Source organism: Prionailurus bengalensis, chromosome B3, assembly GCF_016509475.1.
Source record: "Prionailurus bengalensis isolate Pbe53 chromosome B3, Fcat_Pben_1.1_paternal_pri, whole genome shotgun sequence".
Classification (NCBI taxonomy): domain Eukaryota; kingdom Metazoa; phylum Chordata; class Mammalia; order Carnivora; family Felidae; genus Prionailurus; species Prionailurus bengalensis.
Window position 1 is genome coordinate 82,538,666 of NC_057355.1, and position 20,423 is coordinate 82,559,088.

Below are 20,423 nucleotides of genomic sequence, written 5' to 3' on the forward strand. Positions count from 1 at the left end.
TTTGGAATTTTGAAGAAGTGAAGCTTGGTCTGAGGTTTGAGGGGTGAGTAAGAGTAAACTAGTTAAGGGGTATTGTAGGTGGGAAATGTTCTTGACAGAGGAAATAGTATGTACAAAGGCCCTGAGGCAAAAGAAACTCATTATGTTCAAAAACTGAAAGGAGGGCATTGCGGCTGGTATAGCCAGGGAGGGGAGAGTGGCTTGAAAGAGTCCTCTACATGACTGTCGTTGGAAGGGTTTGGATTTTTAACCCAGCAGCAGGAAGCTAATAAAGACTTTAAGCATCACATTTGTAATTTGTAAAGATTACTCTAGTGACAATGTGGAAAACAAACTGGAGGAGGGGGTATGTCTGTTTAAAATAATAGCCAATGAATCAAAGAAGATTATGATATAGAGGTCAGAGTGTGGACTCAGGGTCGGAAGGCCTGCATTTAAGGCCTAGTTCAGCCCCTGGTTGTGAGGCTGTATGCTAGTTACATACCTTCTTTTGGCTTAGGCTCCTCCTATATAAAACAGGGACAATGGTACAGGCCCCAGAAGAAAGTTATTGCGAGGATTAAATGAAAAAGTAATAGTAGTAATCAACCATCCCCACTTATAGATGAGGAAGCTGAGGCTTAGAAAAGTTAAATGAGGCTTATTAGTATTTATCTGAATGTTGTGGGTACCAGTAAGGGGAGTAAGAGATAAATGCAAGGTGAAGGTGGGAAGGGAGAGAAAATTTCCAAAAGTAAAACAAACAAATGAACAACAACAACAACAACAACCAGTGCAAGGTTCTAGAATGACCAGATCTTGGGATGACCTGGCTGAAAGGACACAGGGTCCAGCGGCCACATGACCTCTGCCTTCAGTTTGCTCACCCGGTTCTTCCTCCAGGAGAAAAGAGGACTGAAGGGATAAATGACCCTCCATGTTTTAGTTTCCTTCCTTCATCTCCTAAGGGGCTAGATTAGACCAGGCTTTACTTAGCATGGTAGGCATCACAAGATTCCAGGGCCCTTCTTCTTCAGCTAATCATCCATCAAAAATCTCCCTGTTTGTTGTGTGATATTAGGAACTGTATTAGTGATGACACAAAAGCCTTAATCACATAATTAAAGATTAAAAATTAAAAATACTTGTAAAGCTATTTGATGGCATAGGGGGTTTCAAATCAAACTGGGCTATCTTGAATTATAAATAACAAGGGAGAGAGGCACTTGGTACCTAACACACACAAATGGGAGTGGGGGCAAGAAATGCATGTCGAGAGAGAAAGAGGACAGGGACTGAGACGGTAAGGTTTTAATATTCATTACTCTTCTCCAGGTTTACCTGTGTCTACCTTCAAAAGGGTGTGTACAAACAGAAGCTGGTCTTGAACTATTTCTGTGATGTATGCAAATCATAGTTCACCTTCCTGTGATTTGTGAATATGACAAATATATATGAAATATATAGTTAACATGTCAAACTTAGTGTAATTAATTATACCACTTAAAAATATTTATTGGGCATCTTCTATAAGCTAACCACTGTGGTAGGTGCTAGAATGATAGCAAGGGGCAAAACAGATGTTCATGGAGATTTTACTCTTAACGTTACTTGGTTCCCAGAATATCATTACATAAGGCATTGCATAAAAAATGAATTATTCAATGAAGCGTATGCTATTTTAAAATAGAAAGTTAAGGCAATAATGGATATTTTTGGCTTGACCTTGACCATTTCTATCAAGGCTTTATTCTCCAGATTAAAGGAATATCCAATATTTAAGAACAGGATACTATATAAAGCAATATAATTGATTAATATGCCTTTCTGTATGTTAAACCAGAAGAAATTGAGACAGCTGCATTTTTGACCTTTACAGTGGCCTCTGCTGAGATTTCATTTGAACAGCAGTTGAGTGTAATTGATGTTGCATTTACTGAAACTGTTGCCCTTGTCTGTTTCAGGGCCGACTTGATTCTCTAACAGAAGTGGATGACTCAGGACAGTTAACTATCAAATGCTCTCAAAATTACTTGTCCCTGGATTGTGGTATTACTGCTTTTGAACTGTCTGACTACAGTCCAAGTGAGGATTTGCTCGGTGGCCTAGGTGACATGACCTCTAGCCAGATCAAAACCAAACCCTTTGACTCTTGGAGCTACAGCGAGATGGAAAAGGAGTTCCCCGAGCTCATCCGAAGCGTTGGGTTACTCACGGTGGCTACTGACCCCGTCCCTCCCAACTGCAGCGAAGCAGTCAGGGAGGAGAGGTCGCAAGTACCTCTTTCAACAGATGACAGAGGTGGATGTGAGAAAAACAGTGCTTCTACCGTCGAGGAGCCACCAGGCTTAATGCCTGGGACGTCATCTTCAGGGGAAGCTCTGACAAATGCTGAACAACCCCCTTCTGAGGCTGTGAAGCAAGAATCCAGTTCCTCCTCCCAGCTTGGGGCAAAGAACCAACAGCCTCTGCCTTGTGAAAATGCAACTCCCAAGCGATCCATCAGAGATTGCTTTAATTATAATGAGGACTCTCCCACGCAGCCCACATTGCCAAAAAGAGGGCTTTTCCTTAAAGAGGAAACTTTTAAGAATAATCTGAAAGGCACTGTTACAAAGAAGCAGATGGCTGATCTCAAGCCTGAGTTGAGCAGAAGCACCCCTTCTCTGGTGGAAGCTCCTGACAGATCCAAGCTTTGTCTGGTGTTACAGTCTTCCTACCCCAACAGCCCATCCGCTGCCAGCCAGTCATATGAGTGTTTGCACAAGGTTGCAGATGGGAATCTTGAGAACACAGTCAAAAGTCACATTAAGGAAATATCCTCCAGCCTGGGAAGGCTTAGTGACTGCCATAAAGAGAAACCTCGACTTAAGAAGCCACACAAGGCCCCAGCAGAGGTGCCTCTGTGCCGAACACCCAAACGGGGAGCCGGTTCAGGCAAGCAAGCCGAAAACACGAGGAGCTCAGTAGTGTCGAATGGGATTCCTTCAGGTACTTCCAACGCCACAGAGAGGCCAGAAACAGACTCCGTTTCCACATCCTCACTGGAGCCGTGTAACCAGAGAAGTTGGGATGCTAAATTGCCAGTGAGGTCAGAGACATCCAGTTCACCACCTCTTACTCAAAGTAGTGAATCTTCTGCTGGCTCAGACAGCATCCTGTCTCCAGTGCCCCTTCTTTCAAAACACAAAAGCAAAAAAAGTTACTCCTCTTCCCCAAGTCACGTCACCAGGAACGGTCAGGTCGTGGAGGCCTGGTATGGCTCCGACGAATACCTGGCACTGCCCTCACACCTCAAGCAGACAGAAGTTTTAGCTCTGAAATTGGAAAACCTAACAAAGCTTCTGCCTCAGAAACCCAGAGGAGAAACCATTCAAAATATCGATGACTGGGAACTGTCTGAAATGAATTCGGATTCCGAGATCTACCCCACGTACCATGTCAAGAAGAAGCATACGAGGCTAGGCAGAGTGTCTCCCAGCTCGTCCAGTGACATAGCCTCTTCACTGGGAGAGAGCATGGAGTCTGGCCCCCTGAGTGACATTCTTTCTGACGAGGAGTTGTGTATGCCTCTTTCTGGTATGAAAAAATACATTGATGAGAAGTCGGAGAGAGCTTCATCCTCTGAGAAAAACGAGAGCCATTCTGCCACAAAATCTGCTTTAATTCAGAAACTGATGCAAGATATTCAACACCAAGACAACTATGAAGCCATATGGGAAAAAATAGAGGTAAGGTGGTCTTCTTGACTTGAAAGAGTTCCTCTATGATCTTTGGAAATAATGCTGGAAAAAGGTCAACCCCTGCCCATCACCATCATAAAAAGTGTAGCTATTTTTCATAATCCTGATTCCCCGAAGATAGAAAAGAAAAAGCCCAATGATCACTGCACTGTGGCAGAATGTGCATCATTAGGAACGACCCTTGTCAGTGCATTAGCTTGGTGTGGCGCTGCTTGGTGCAGGAATCTCTGTTGATATTGGTGACACCCATCATGACTCCTGGTGAATGGTGGGCCCCCTTGAATGGAACACGAAATAAAGCAGAATGGCAGCCGTGCACAGACCAGGAGCTCAGGAGTATGTGAATGGAATATTGTAGTTGTCCTCACTGCTTTTTGATTGGTTTGTTCTAACCCAAGAACAGCTTACCATTCCCAATGTTAGCTCCCTATAGAAATAGACCAGATGTTTCTAATTACGGGGGAGACCTTGTTTTTCTTCAGTCTTCCTCCTCTTTGAGGCCCCTGGCTGATCACCACGCTCTCTGTACTGTGTACCATCCATGGGCTCTGAGATGAGGTGGGGGTGATATCTTGGATAAATCTGTACTTTTAGAATGGACTGTTAGATGAAGTATTTGAGGACAGATGTCAAAATTCTCTGGACTGAGCTCCATAATTTAAGCTGTGATTTAAGACACTGGATAAAAGTATAGTACACATGGACAGGCTAACCTGGAGGAGGAAAATGAAGGTGCCTAAAACAAAGGAAGAGTTAATGTCAATAGACAATAATAACATATATTAATGATTATTTTTACTAAGAATTTATATATTCAATCCTCACAACATCCCTATTGTATGGTTAAGGAGACTGAGGCTGAGAGAGATCAGGTACCTGCTCTAGAACCCATACTTATTAACTAAATGCTCCCATGCCTCCCAGTAAGGAAGTGATAAATATATACTGCATGCAAATACAGTAGTATTGGAAAGAAGAAATAATATCAGTGGAGTTAGGATTTTCCTGGGGCGTTCTTGTCAAGTGCGAGAACTTCAGTGGAGTTTTGAAGAGTATGCCAGGATTTAGACAGAGAGGACAGTGGGTATTTCAGGCAGGAGGAGCATAAACCAAAACACAGAGGTGGGAACTGGGAACGAGCATGTTTATGGGGGGTGGGGAGATACAGAGAACTGTCCTGACTGGAAGGTTTTAAACAGAAAGCAATGAAAGTTCCCATATATGTAATAGACCTGGTTGCTACAAGGCCCTGAAGACCAGAGCAAGGCAGTTAGAATTTCCTCACCAGACACCTATGGAAACTTCTCTGAAAGTGAAGTTACTCCTACTGTGAATAGTAATATAAGCCACAACAACTAATGGTTCCTGGGCTCTTATTTCATGCTTGGCTCTGTGATAAGAGCTTTATGTGCTTTATTCTGTTTAAGTCATAGGAGGTAGGACTTTTTTAGGTGAAGAAGCTAAGGCAGAACAGATTAGAAAATTTGCTTTAGGCCTCATAGCTAGTAATTACAGAGTAAGGATTTGAACTCAGAGGCACCACACTTAAAAGCAGTGTAGGCCATGGCCTCCAATAGCCTTTCTGGAAGATTTAGTTGACAGGAACAGGAAGGAGGTCATGATAATTGTGATGGTGACCAGGGCAGAGATACTGGCCTGTGGCAGCCAATCTGAGGGACTTCTGTGTTGTGGGACAGGCAAGGGTGGAGAGGGCTGTTGAAGGAAGTGAGCTGGATCCAGAAAACTGGCTCTAGGCCTTGCTCAGTCATTAAAGCCTAGAGTGGCCCATGGCTAATCATGTTTCGTTCTGGGTCTTGTTTCTTCTTTTGTAAATAGAAATGTTTTAAGCAGATAATGGCTACAATACCAACTTACAATGGTAGCACGTTTTGTTTCCATTATTGTGTAAGGATGAAGCCAAATGTTCAGCCTCTTCCTTCCTCAGAAGGAAGCATTAGGATGGGTAGCTGGCTTGAGGTGGAGGGGAGGCAGGTAATTTAAAAAATAAATACACTGATGTTGATTATATGATAAAACTGTTAAGGGAAAGTGTCTTGTAGGGAGTTGGAAATTTTGTCCCAGAGTTGGGATATGAAGCAAAGGCTGAAAGAAGATTAAGACCCTTGGTCAGTCTACCCTCCCTTCCCCCTTCAGTGGGGCAGCTGCCAACCCCCAGGTCAGTTGACCTAGGATATCACATTCCAGCTTTGATCTACCTGTGGGCCCAGAGAACCTTTTCTACCTGCAAATGTAACATAATAACAAGGGTGTTAACCATCCTCTTGGTACCAGGCTTCTACTAGGCACTTTCCCTGCAGTAATTCTCTCATAGGATTCTCAAACAGCCCTACAGCATAGATTTTATTACCCAAAATGGACCACTTCTTTTTCCCCCTTGTGCTCCCACTCTGGTCCTAGCCACCATCATCATCATCTGTCTGGCTTACTGCACTAGCCTCCTAACCGGTCTGTCTGCTCCCATCCTGCTCCCATTATGGTCTATTTCTAAGACAGCAGCCAGAATGACCCTTTTAAAACATAAATCAGATCATATCATGCCTCTGCTCAAAACCCCAAACAGTTCCTGTCAATTGAGAGGCCCCTGATTTCCTCTCTGACCTGATTTCCAACTGCTCTTCCTCACGGTCACTTCACCCCATTCCCACTGGCCTCCTTGCTGTTCCAGGAAGGAACAAGCTGGGCATGCCCCTGCCTTTAGGACCTCTGTCAGTTCCCTCTGCTTGCATCTTTTCATCAGATGCCCTCATTTCTAATTTTGTTAACCTCTTCTGTGTCTACTGAAACACCAACTTCTTAAGGGAAGCCTACCCTCACCATCTTTTAAAAGGTGTCCCCTGAACTGTTTTATTTTTTTCTACAGCTCTCACTGTATTCTGCCATTTTATTCTGTTTAATATGGTTTTTGTTTTAGTATGTTTACTGTTTCCCTTGCTTGAATGAGAGGTCTGTGAGGGAAGAAGTATTTATCTGTTAAGCATGCTAATGAATATAATGAACTTATAACAGTGCCTGGTACATAGTAAGTGCTCAGTAAAGACTGAATTCATTCGAATGAATGAATCCCATTTTAGAGTGGCTGAATCTGAATTCAGAGAGACGAAATCACTTTTCCTAGACTTCCCAGCTAGTAAGTCATGGAGCAAGTCTTCAAGCCCCATGTGCTTTACTCTATTCACTAGATAAAGTCTTGAGAATAGATGAATTCCCTGAGAAAATGAGGATAGATAGAGAATAGAAGAGTGGTGATAACTGAGACTCAAGTTGTAGCCCAGATATAAGGCAGGAACAAAGAATAGGCCCATCTGTAGGGACCAGGAAAGGACAGAGAGGATTCTTGGGTGTTAAATAAATGGATGGAGAAGGGATGTGAGATGGATATTAGCTTTGTTCTCTGCAAAAGGGAGATTGAGAAGAATAATAACAAAGAAAAAAAAAACAACCCTTAGATTTGGTTGAGAGTCAGTGAGGACCTTCGAGAAAAATGGACTCAATGAAAGAGTAGAAGTAGAAGCTGGAATACAGATGATTGAGAAGTGAGAGAATCATTCCTAATAGCTCAAGGAACTAGGTTGAGAAAGCAATATGAGACAAAAGACGATAGTTGAAAGTAAAGTCAAATAAAAGTTTCATTAAAAAAGTAAAGCTTATGTGAAGGCAGAAAAGAAAAGAGAGATGGAGGTGGCTGGGAAGAATGTGTAAATGTGGCACACACCGAACCAAGAAGGGAGGGAGTGTGCAATCTGTGGGGAGAATTCTGGCCTGATATAAAAAAGTTATAAAATGCTGAAGAATGTATCCTGCTTCAGACTCCACCCTTATCAAAGGGAAAGTGGGGTGTTTCCTCCTCCCTTCCCATCCCGAGTTCCCCTGCCTCCTTTCTGAGTCACACAGAACACAAGGTAGAAGACACATAAAAGGCCACTAACAGTCTAGGGATTTTATGGGGCTGTGATAGAATCCCTGGGACAACACCCGAGTGACAAGTGTCCCAGATGCCGTATAGGTTGCTGTCATTCCCCACCCCTCACATTTGGGTCCTTCTTAAAGTGGGCTGGTTTTGTGAATGTGAAAAATTTCTCTTTATCTTTTTTATTCTGTAGGAAAATTCATTTCTCTGAATAGATAATGTATTCACATGGCTTAAAAACATATATGTTTAAAAATATCCAGTAAAGAGTTTCTAGATAGTTCAGTCAGTTAAGCATCCAACTCTTGATTTCATGATCTCAGGTCATAATCTCACAGTTTGTGGGATCGAGTCCTCATTGGGCTCTGCACTGACAGTGTGAAGCCTGCTTGGGATTTTCTCTCTCAATCTCTCTCTCTCTCTGCCCCTCCCTGTCTTGTGCTCTCTCTCTCTCTCTCTCTCTCTCTCTCTCTCTCTCTCTTTCTCTCAAAAACAAAATATCCAGTAAAAAACTCTCTATCCTTATTCCACATCTTGAGTTCCCACCCCATCAAAGGTGATCACTGTTGTTTTGGTTTATATGTCCTTTAAGAAGTGCTTTATACATATACAAGCAAATGCAAACATATTTATTAAGTGATATTTTAAAACCTGAGAAACAAGTTGCAGCCTGTTCTTCTCTGCAAATAAAAATTTTTCTGTTAACTAATTCTGTGAGTTCCTAAGGGATGTCCCTTTCCCAATCTCTCAGTGGGAGTTGAGGGAATTTTGCTGAGACATGGTTGATCCTTCCAGAACCTATTGTGTGGATGAGGTAATTGAGCATTTCAGGTCTGAATGTTCACCTCCAATAGGAGCTTCTCAAGGTGTAAAATTAAAAGTGAAAAACATGAGTCAAGTTATTGAACCAGACCCATTCATTGCAAAACATTTAAGAAATGTTCAAAAAAAATTTGCTGACCCCTGCTCTAGAGTAAGGAAGAAAGAAGGGAAATGATTTCTTATCAGCATCTACTATGTGCCAGGTTCTGATATAGGTTCTTTCATTTAACTTGTATGACAACCCTGTGGAAGAGCTCTTATTGGTCTTGTTTTACTGATGTTGGATCTGAAGCTCCAATGCTAATGACTTGCTCAGGGTCATACTGCTGCTACTATGAGAGCTGGGATTCCAACTGAGATGCCAGGACTGACCTGGTTTTCTCCTACAGATATAGTCCAATGCCAGGGGAGTTAGACAATAATCACATACCCCGATAAAATCTATTTAGAAAACCCACAAACCACTACTAGATTCATAAGTGAATAGCGTGACTTCTTCCTCATGACCTGACTAGAAATGAACTGCCTAATGAGTAGTCACTTGTTTAAGGTGAGCAATTTTGACACCAGATTAACAGCTATATGATTTGCAGGAGGGCTGGGAGAATGCAGTACAGTGTGGTGCCACCTCAGTGAAGCATTTCAGGAGATCTGTCCTTTGGGGTATAGTGCAATGTCCACTTTTCACATCACAGACTTCCTGCTCACACTAAGTTCTCAAAGCTCATCCTGGAAGATGTTACTCCATTAGGTTGAGCTCATTGGTACCAAGTTGATAGATACATGACGTAACTGATCCCTTTTCTCTCCAGCAACCAGTGTCTTCAAATGCCAGATTATGGCATCTCAACTAGAGTTCAGTGACCCAACGCTTGTTAGCATTTTATCTCAGACATCTATAACCTGATTTTAAAAACTTCTTTGGTGCCAGCTAAGGATGTCTTTGCACATAAGTTATTTCAGAATCAGTGCAGCAAATACTTAGCCAAGTGCTTGCTTTTTGTAAGTAGGCTATGTAAAATTGTAGTCAAGTCTGTGGTAGCAGTATGAAGGCAGCCACCCTTGCTACTGCCTCAAGATGGAGCAGGGAGCTGGTTGGTTAACCCAGAGTAATGTGAATGTAGAAGAGATTTGGTCCTGGGATTAACTTGGCACTGATTCCTTTTTCCAGGAGATAAAATGGGTCCATATAGAAGTTGTCCTATCTTTTACCCTCATTTTGACTGTATGTTGACTTATCGATGATACCACGCTGATGATGGCAGTCATTAAAGAAATAGCTCATTGTCCTGAGTTTTCTTCCTTTTCTTTTTCTTCATTGTGATGAAAAGGACATTGCATAAAGTTTGCCATTTTAACTGTTTTTAAGTGTACAGTTCATTAGTTTTAAGTATATTCATACTGTTGTGAAACCGATCTCAGAACTCTTTCATCTTGCAAATCTGAAACTCTCTACCCACTAAACAGAAACTTCTCTTTCCTCCATCTCCCTCAGCCCCAGTAACCACAATTCTACTTTCTGTTTCTATGGATTTTAGATACCTCATATCAGTGGAATTATATAATATTTGTCTTTTGTGACTGATCTGTTTCATGTAACATAATGTCCTCTAGGTTCATCCATGTTGTAGCATATGACAGGATCTCCTTATCAGCATCTACTATGTGCTGGTATAGATACACAATGGATTATTATTATAATATAATATAATAATATAATATATAATATAATTAATATAATATATTATATTATATATAATATATAATATATAATATATAATATATAATATATATATAATATAATATAATATAATATAATATAATATAATATAATATAATATAATATATTATATTATATATATATAATATAATAATATAATATAATAATATAATAATAATCCATTGTGTATCTATACCATATTTTGTTTTTTCATCATCTGTGGAAGGATATCTGGTTTGCTTCCCCCTCTTGGCTATTGTGAATAGCCCTGTTATGAATGTAGGTGTGCAGATACCTCTCTGAGACTCAGTTCTCAATTCTTTTGTGTATATATCCAGAAATGGGATTGGTGGATCACATGATAGTTCTATTTTTAATGTTCAAGAAACCTCCATACCATTTTCCATAGAAGTTACTCCATTTATAATTACATCAGTAGTGCACAAGAGTTCTATTTTCTCTACATCCTTGCCAACATTTGTTATTTTCTGTTTTTTTTTTTTTTTTTTTTTTTTTAATTTTTTTTTCAACGTTTATTTATTTTTGGGACAGAGAGAGACAGAGCATGAACGGGGGAGGGGCAGAGAGAGAGGGAGACACAGAATCGGAAACAGGCTCCAGGCTCTGAGCCATCAGCCCAGAGCCTGACGCGGGGCTCGAACTCACGGACCGCGAGATCGTGACCTGGCTGAAGTCGGACGCTTAACCGACTGCGCCACCCAGGCGCCCCTCTGTTTTTTTTTTTTTAATAATAGCCATCCTAATGGGTGTGGAGTGGCATCTCATTGTGGTTTTGATTTGTAGTTCCCTGATGATTAGTAATGTTGAGGCATCTTTTCATGCTTGTTGGTCATTTGTATACCATCTCTGGAGAAGTATTCAAGTTCTTTGCCCATTTTTAATTAGGTTATTTGATGTTTTGTTGTTGAGCTGTAAGAGTTCTTTATATATTATGGATGTTAACCCTTTATGATACATATGATTTGGAAAGATTTTCTCCCATTCTGTAGGTTGACTTTTTACTCTCTTGAATGAGACCTTGATGCACAAAAATTTTTAAGTATGCTGTATTTCCATTTGTTTTTGCTTTTGTTTCCTAGGCTTTTGGTGTTATAGCCAAGAAATCGATGCGAAATTCAATGTCATGAAGATTTTCCGCTATGTTTTTTGTAGGAGTTTTATAGTTTTAGGTCTTTGAGTTTTCCTTTATTTTTTCTCAGTGTGATTACTGCTCATGTTTTAAGGATCTCACCCCAGGCTTTCTTGTGAGATAGGATGCAGTTTCATAGCTAGAGCCAAGTCACCTTCTGGGATTTGTTTAAACACACACACACACACACACACACACACACACACACACATTCGGAGTCACTCTTTTTAATAATCTCAGCTGGGCATTATTTATTTGATTTGAGATTTGAATAAGTCTCATTTGAAATACAGCTTTATCTTTCTTATTCACCCCCAAGAGTAGCTTATAATCAAGGTCTGCCACAAATTCGATTCTCACTCACTTTTGATATTTCTTTTATACCAATCATGTACCAGTTTTCCTAGAGTCGTTGGAGTGGTAGTCTGCTCTTAGGTGTTGATAAGATCTCCTAAGAGCATCAGGTAAGAAGCATTTTAAGTTTATTGGATTCGACTGTTTTTCACTGGCATTTCATTTTGTATGTGCATTTCCTTTATGATAACTGTTTTCTTTTGGTTGCTGGTCTTCCTCTTGTCTCTCATTTCCTTCTCTTCCTTACATCTTCTTTCTCATTCCTTTTTCTTTACTTTTATTTCTGGACTCTCTAGTTTTCACTTTTTCTGTTTCTCTTTTTCTGTTTCTCTTTTTAATTTCTTTCCCATGAGTATCTTCTACTTTCTCCCTTTAATATTGCCATAGAGATTCTCAGATTCCGGACATGAGAGCACTTTGAGTTGGCTTTTCATGACTAAGCTTGAATTTGCTCCCTTCAGTGCATTTCTTAGTCTTAGAAATATGTATCTAGAGATTTGAGGAATTGTTTATATGCAAGAATAAAGAAAATAATAATTTAGTTTAAATATCAAGGAAAAAGATTCTTAATGAATCGGGAAGGCTTAGCTTTGTAGTTGGAAGATTCAAAAGTCCTAAAGGATCACTAATTGAACATAAGTTGATAGTACAGAAGATGATTCAACAAAAGGTGTAATATAATAGCAGAATTCTGTAGGAACTCCTTATTCTCTTCTTTATTTATACTATGTACAACCTAAATTTTTGTCTTAGAATTTGTCTTCTGGGCTTAGACAGAAGCCCAGAGGAGTTTTATAGGAGTTTTATAGTTTTAGGTCTATAAACTATAGACCTATTTTTAATTATGTTATCAACATAATTCAAAGCACTGTGCTTATTACTACATAAGATAGTATTTGGTAAATACCATGTGGAAAGTCATACAATGGGGGGACAGAGGAAAGACGATAATAACAAGTATAACTAGATCAAGCCTCATAGAAGAGGAACTACTTGAGCTGGGTCTTGAATGGTGAATAGAATTTAGATAGAGATGAGGAGGTGGAAGGTTAATGACTGAAATTTTGGCATAGGCTAAGGTTAAGGTCAAGAATATTTAAGATGTATTTGGGAAAGGGTAGAGAGATGCTTGGTGTTTGGAGTATATGTTAAACTGCTATAAACAAAGGGACCCCAAAATATAATACGATAGAATTATCTTTTGTAAATAACAAGAGGTAGGCAGACAGTCCAGGAAAGACGCCACCTATGCATCCAGGTACCTTCTCCCTATTGCTCTTCTGTGGCTCACCAATTCTGTCTGCATTCCAGCCCACCAGAAGAGGGAAGTGGAGAGCAGCCAACTTTCTTCTCACACATACAACCTGGAAGTTGCACATACTGTGTGTGTTCACAACCCACTGACCCAGACTTTGTCACATGGCATCACCTAACTGCAAAGGAGTTTGAGAAATGAGCCTCTAGACTATGAACACTGGGAGGCAAATGTCTCTTAGCCGACTGCTGGTTATAATAGCGTTTGTTGTAGGGACAAAATATGATGGACTTTGAATTCCAAGTGTTTGCATAGTACAAATACAAAAATAAATACCTGTCTAATGAATGCATGAATAAATGAATGAGGGAGTGGGTGAGTGAATGAATGTATTGTTTGATTTGAACTTTATCCTCTAGACCAGGAGCTACAAACTAAAATGCCTCTAAGAGTTCAGACAAATAACATAAGTGAGTCACTCAGCCAGGTGTAAATGGGGAGGGATGGGAACCGAACAACTGGAGGGTTAGTGCCATGTCTAAAGGTTATCCACTGGTCAGCTCCAGGTGATTGTTGTGGACCCTGTGTGGCAAGATCGTGCAATGTTTTAAAAAGTAGGAAATCTCGGTTTTATGTGACATCTTCCAATTTAAAAAATGTTGGGTCTGAACAATTTTAAAACAGGCCAAATAAAACACATATATAGGATAGATGTGGCTTTCAAGTCACTAATTTGCAATCTTTGTGAAAATAAGAAACCACTTAAATTTTTTGGTCCAGAGAGTTGGTATGAAGGTTAATCTGATTGTGGTGCACCTGCCTGGATATACCACTTGCAAAGTGGTTCTCTATTGTGGCTGCTTATTTTCATTCCTAGAGAGATTTGAAAAAAATCCCAACCTCAGGCTCCACCCCAGACTAACTAAATTAGGATCTCAGCAGGTGGGTAATTTTAAGAGCTCTTCAAACAATTATGATGTGCAGTCAAGGTTGGGAGCTAGTGCTCTAAGGCTAATTTGGAAGGTTATTACAATAGCCTGGACATATAAAAGGGTTTGAACAGTGGTTTTGGAAGCCAACTGAGGAAATAAAGAGATAGAGGTGGGAGATGTTATAAAAGACAAGTCGATAAAAATTTTTGGCTTTTTAAAAATAAGGGAGTGGGGGAAAGGGGTCAAAAGAATTGGGATTTCAATCTGGTTTGGGGGGCTGAGAGATGTAAGGAGTTTAACAAATAGTTGCAAGGGACATATGAAATTAAAGTACACAGTGAGTGAATGGGGCAAAGGTAAATGTTATCTTATATGTAAACTCTGTTGCCCCAATCCAAATTGAGAATTCTAAATCAGCATAATATTTTTAAAGATAAGGCTACACTTTTTAAAGGATAATAAGCTTTTGTGTACATTTTGTTTGTTTCAATGCCAGGAAAAGCCTGTGAATTAACATTGCTAATGGACTTGTTGAGATAGTATGCCAAGGTTATTGCTCAAGGTTGTTAGAAAAGAACCGTAGGGATCCAAAGCAAATTCCTTCCTGGTTAATATGTTAGGAATATTTCAGGCCTGCATCACTTTGGTTTCTGCAGAGCCTTAGATGTGTCTCAAGGCTTTATCGTGATGATTTAGCACCACCATGAGGGTATATCTAGTCACTGCATCTGGTTTTTGGCCTCATTTATAAAACGAAGAGGTGCAGTTCTTTTTGTTTATAGTTGTAAACATTAAATGAAAATAGTTCTTTGTTATTTTCTTAGTATGGAGATGTTCTGATTAAATAATATCTTGTCTAAAGATAATGAAAATGCCCAACCACATTTGACAGGAAGTATTTCTGTGATGATGAAAATCAAGAATGTTACGTTTTTTAATTCAATTAAAATAATTCTTAGAATTATAGTGAATTCTTCTTTATCCTTAAACCTAATGTCATGACCCATTATTGCTAGTAGGATGCTTTGGAAAGATAACAATTTACAAAACCAAAGCAAACTTTGACATTTATGGCCCGCTTACAAGTGTGTCAGGTGAGGTACCGAGAGGTTTATTCATTTCACACAGCATCACATTTAATTCTCAAGAAAAAAGCCCTCTCTGATACAAATACTCTTCTGTTGTATCCCCATTTTACCAATGAGGATAGAGAAGCATAAAAATATGGTCATTTTCTCAAGGGTAAAGGAGTTGAAGGCATGAACTTAGGGCTCAGTTTATACAACCCCCCAACTTTTTTAGTCTTTAAAATGGAATATTAATTGTTTTTCATGCCATTGCACAGATTATTATATGAAATTACAAACAACAATGGCTCATTGTACTAGTCTTACCATTAGTGTGACTTCACTTGTGAATACAGGTAATCAGCAGCAGCTTCAGTAAAATATTTAAAAAAAATTTTTTTGAGAGAGAGCATGTGAGAGAGGGTGAGCAGGGGAGAGAGGTAGAGGGAAAGAGAGAGAGGGAGATAATCCCAAGCAGGATCCAAGCTCAGAATGGAGCCCTAGACGTGACTTGATCCCACGACCCTGGGATCTTGAACTGAGCTGAAATTGAGTCGGACACTCATCTGACTGAGGCACCCAGGTGCCCCAAGAATAAGAATCTTAATTCTGCCCCTAAGTAGTATTTTTACTTTGGAAATTTAATCTCTTAAACCTCACTTTTGAAAAGTATACATTAATAAAGAAGGTGAATTGGATGACCTCTAAGATCCTTTTTAGGTTTGAAATTTTGTGAGATTGACTGTAAGGCAATAACTAAGCAGCCATTTCTCAGTAAGATACACAGTGGAATATATCACTTCAACATGGTTGGCTTTCTGTTCCATGGGATTCTGGGTAAATTCTCCTGACAAGATCCTCCTGGTACATGAATGTGAGGCTGTGACATCAGTGAGCCTGAAGGTATAACACTATTCAGGCTGCATTCCTATCACTGTAATATGACAAGAACTAGACATCCTAGAGGAATTTGGGGCCTGACTAGAGTTCATAAGATGCCATGAGACCAGGAACAGTGGTGACAGTTAACAGAGTAACCCAGTAGGAATTAGATATGGATTAGCCTGAAATTATAGGAAATCAGGTAAGCTAAATGAAGCAGATAGGAAGCATTCACCTTGGCAGACTTGCCATTGTGATTTCTTAAAATTACCTGTCAGCGCTGCTTTTGTGCTCTGTTCAGACCATGTAGGGGAAAATCATTCCAAGAGGGTGGGTTCTGTGTCAAGGTCACTCAGATGTCAGACCATGTCTGAGGCTGCGGATATTACTATATGAAGATGATTGGCCTGAGTTTTGCATGGCAAATAAACAACTTTACCCAGGAAAGATGCTGCCTGGAAGCTCAGGCCCATATGCTTTTCATCTACCATTTTGATGCGGACCTGTGCATTACTTTTTAGGAAGCCAGTGGCTTTACTGTTTGCTTTAATTATTTATCCAGGAATAAAGGAAGCTGTTGTTACTTTATTTTTTAATGCTTTTTAAAATAATCAAACCATAGAGGTGTCACTTAGAGGTGGTGCTCTGATATTTCTGATTTGTCTGGAGACTTCAGCTTGAAAGGTGTGTGTGGGGGGGGTGGTGTGTAAGGGAGAGAGGGAGAGTGATAGGCAGACAGAGAGAAAGAGGTGTATGTCACAATTACAATCTAGTACTCTTCCTCTTTCTTCCTACTGGAGCCCACTACTTTATAAAGATAAAGCTGATAAGTTGAATTAACAAAAATATTTTTTTTAATTTCCTATAGTGTAGAGAAGACTATTTGTACCCATATAAAATAAAGTCCCATTAAAGCCCTTTTACTTATCCTATCCTCACTACATCTTTAGTTTTACATTGTTTGGGGCATGCCATGGTATTCAAGAGACTGTCAACTAGTGCCTTCTCCATAGGATACAAGGCTCATGAAAAGTTATATTGTGCCCATTCTTCTTTCTAGAGACACATTTATATGAGCAAAATATAGCTGGAAAGAACTCCTAGAACAGTAGACTTTTTCAAGATGCCAAAAGAGATGAATATACTGCAAAGTACTAGGTAGAACTCTACGGCAAAGGAAAAGGTAACGTTGGTAGGAAGTGATTACTGGAGTCACCTGTATTAACAGATGGGGGAGCTTCTGTGGTGCTACATGGTGGCAGAGTGTGGTGGCTGGGAATATTATGTTGTCTTCACCAAGCGATGTGGCCTTGTCCCAGTTTCCTCCTCTGCAAAATAGGGTTAAAAGTGTTACCTTCCACGTAAGCATGGTGACTAGTGAACGTGTTAAAATGTATGAAGAGCTGAGGTGAGTACCTGCTACGTAGTAAGCATTCAATAAACGTTCGCTCCTGTGGTTGCTGTTGTTGTTATTATTACTATTATGAGAGGGCAGGGGTCAGGCCTTTGCAGCTTCCTATATGTAGGTCATTCTGTCTGTAACCTCCACGTTCGCTGGTGCTGTCTCCGTCCAGCCCTCAGCGGCTACTTCATGGTGTACTGTAGCAGCCTTTTAACTGGCTTCTCTGATCCCACCCTTACACTCAGCCTTTTGGGATCAGACGTCACCACCCTGTTTTCTCCTCTCACCTCCAGCCACCTCGGTCATTATGAAGCCTCAGACCCCCACCCACAATGATTAAGGCTACTTCTCCGTCCTCTTGGGAACTGTGCTGGTTGCCCCAGATTTTTGCACTTCTCTTCTCTATGAGACTCTGGGCCTCCTGTCTTGGCAGATGATTCTTATATTGTATTAGAGATAATTCTCCTCTAATTGGCCCAATAATTTTAGTTAATGTACTTCTTGACATTTTAGGAAGTTTATGTAGGGGAATTTATGCTATGAATGTGCGTTCAGACAAATACAAACAAGCTGCTAGTTTGTAATATTGTCACACAACAACCTTATAAATAATATGTACTTACTTATTTATAATTTGTATTTATACATATTTATAATATTTATTTATAATTATGTGCTTATAAATAATAATTCTTACAGCACTCTTTAACCAAAGGGAGGGTCATTACAATGTATTACAGGAAGAAAAAGGAAGGGCCTCCAGTAGGTTTAGAATTATCCCTCAAAACTCTGATTGCTAAAGATGGAAAGAATAAGAAAGTGTCTTGGGAAGGCAGTAATAGGTTGGGTGATTTGTTGGGAAAGGGACATTTAGGCTCAATGTCAAAGGATAGACACGGTGAGTGGATTGGGAGACATTGGGAGTATGTGAAGGTCACCAAGATCAGTTTCCTAGCTAGAAGAGAGGCGGTCAACCACCTGAACGTATATAGCTTTAAAGGAGGCTCTGTATGCAAGAGCCACAGATGTGAACGGTCAGAAAGGCATGAGGAATCATTCAGCTCAGTGCCCTCATTTTATAGCTAGAACCTGTCTCCCCCAGTCCAGAGTACTTCCTATGAGAACATCCCATCTCCTGATTATACCATATCTTGCAACCTTGTCACAAAGGGGCAGCAAGTACTTTTTTTTCAGAGATCAACACTAAAATGTCCCTAGTGCCCCACAGCTGTCGGCTTTTATATCATTGTAGCCCTGAGAAACTTTGAAGCAGATTCTCCTTCTCAGAATTTGGCATATGTTTAAAGAGTTTCACAGTTGATTTTGAGACACAGCCCAGTGTCAAGAATCACTGAGACAGACATGGAATAAGGGACTAGTGAAGCATGTTGAGTGCACTGCCCTCTGGGGCCTCATGATGTAGAAGGCACAGTGGATATGCCCCTCTACACTGTTCCCAGGTTATCTCATCCATGCTTATGGTCTCCAGGACCACCTGTATGTTTCTTTCTCTAACCCAGGTTTTGCTCCACACCTCAACTGAGTTCAGAAAGCAAACTCATAATATCTAATAATACCATGTTCATAATCTGCCTACGAGCTGCTTCTTCCTTCTGAATATCTTATTGCTTCTTTTGGAGAATAGTACCTGCAACTAAAATTAAATTGACTATCATTTTGGATTCTAATAAATTAGAATCCTATCAAAAGACACTTGGGTTGTTTCCATATCTTGGCTATTGTAAATCAAAAAACAAATAAACATAGAGGTGCATATATATCTTTTTGAATTAGTAGTTTTTTTCCTTTAAGTAAGTACCCAGTAGTGGATTTACTGGATCACATGGTATTTCTAATTTTAATTTTTTGAGAAACTTTATTTTGTTTCCCACAATGGTTGCACCAATTTGCATTCCTACCAGTAAGGTTCCCTTCTCTACATATCTTCATCAACACTTGTTATTTCTCGTCTTTTTGATACTAGCCATTCCGACTGATGTGAAGTGATAATCTCATTGTGGTTTTGATATGCATTTCTCTGATGATTAGTGATGTTGAGCATCTTTTCACATGTCATTGACCATATGTATGTCTTCTTTGGAAAAATGTCTATTTAGGTCCTCTGACCATTTTTAAATCATATTATTTGTATTTTTTGGTGTTGAGTTGTATAAGTTCTTCATATATTTTGGATATTAATCCCTTATTGGATATATCATTGCAAAACTCTTACCCCATTTACTAAAGATGGCTATTTTCTTGCTCACTCAGTGTGATAATTCCATTTTTTCCCTAAAAATAATACCCTTGTCATTACTAAAGAACTCTGTGTTCCCCAAATAAAGTTGAGAGTATTTATATAAATAGGAACTCAACAATTGCAGGTAATCTTTTGAATGATCTTAGCATTCTACAAACACTCCCATCTAGCCACGTGCATTCTTGTTCCAGATATTGATTTGCAAGGAGGTAGTACTAATCAGAAAGTTTAGACCTAATCTAAACACAGGATTATAACATTTTCAGCTCTGCACTTTAGTATCAAGAAGCAGCCCCTTTCACCAAAACTTTATGGACGTGTTGGGAAATGCTTAATAAAAGCTGTTAATTAGCTCCAGTTAATTAGGTCAGGGGAGACTTAAAACTATAGAAAAAGAGAAGGAATGAGCAGGGAGAGAGAAGAGGAGAAGAAGGGACGGGAGCAAAAGAAAGGAGAGAGGAGTGGAGACCAAGAGAAGGAAGTGATTAGAAGACGAAAGAGAAGAAAAAAGGCAAAAGAGAAACAGTGGTCAAGAAAGAAAAAGGGGGATTGAAAAGAGCACAGATGCAGGGACTTCTCTAAAACAGAGGTGGCTGTAATGGGCATGGTTGAAGCTCTGTGACTCAGGCTGGGGTTTCACAAAGGCTTGGGAAATAAGAATGGGGTGCCTGGGTGGCTCAGTCAGTTAGGTGACCAACTTGGGCTCAGGTCATGATCTCAGTTCGTGGGTTCACGCTCTGCGTCGGGCTCTGTGCTGGCAGCTGAGATCCTGGAGCCTGCTTCGGATTCTGTGTCTCCCTCTCTCTCTGCCCCTCCCCCTATCACACTCTGTGTCTGTCTCTCAAAAATAAAATAAATAAACATTTAAAAAATTAAAAAAATAAGTGGACCACATTGGGTGTTCCTGTCCTTTTTTTTTTTCTCTCTGT

At 39.9% G+C, this 20,423-nt stretch overlaps 1 protein-coding gene across 4 annotated transcripts in view; it reads left to right on the forward strand.

The window, feature by feature from the left end:
* Window positions 1-20,423, forward strand: part of AKAP6 (A-kinase anchoring protein 6) — a 480,061-nt gene that overhangs the window by 203,134 nt on the left and 256,504 nt on the right. For all 4 annotated transcript variants that reach the window (XM_043555958.1, XM_043555961.1, XM_043555960.1 and 1 more), the window contains exon 4: window positions 1,944-3,710. In XM_043555958.1, coding sequence (XP_043411893.1) covers window positions 1,944-3,710 — 1,767 coding nt within the window. The remainder of the gene's footprint in view (window positions 1-1,943; window positions 3,711-20,423) is intronic.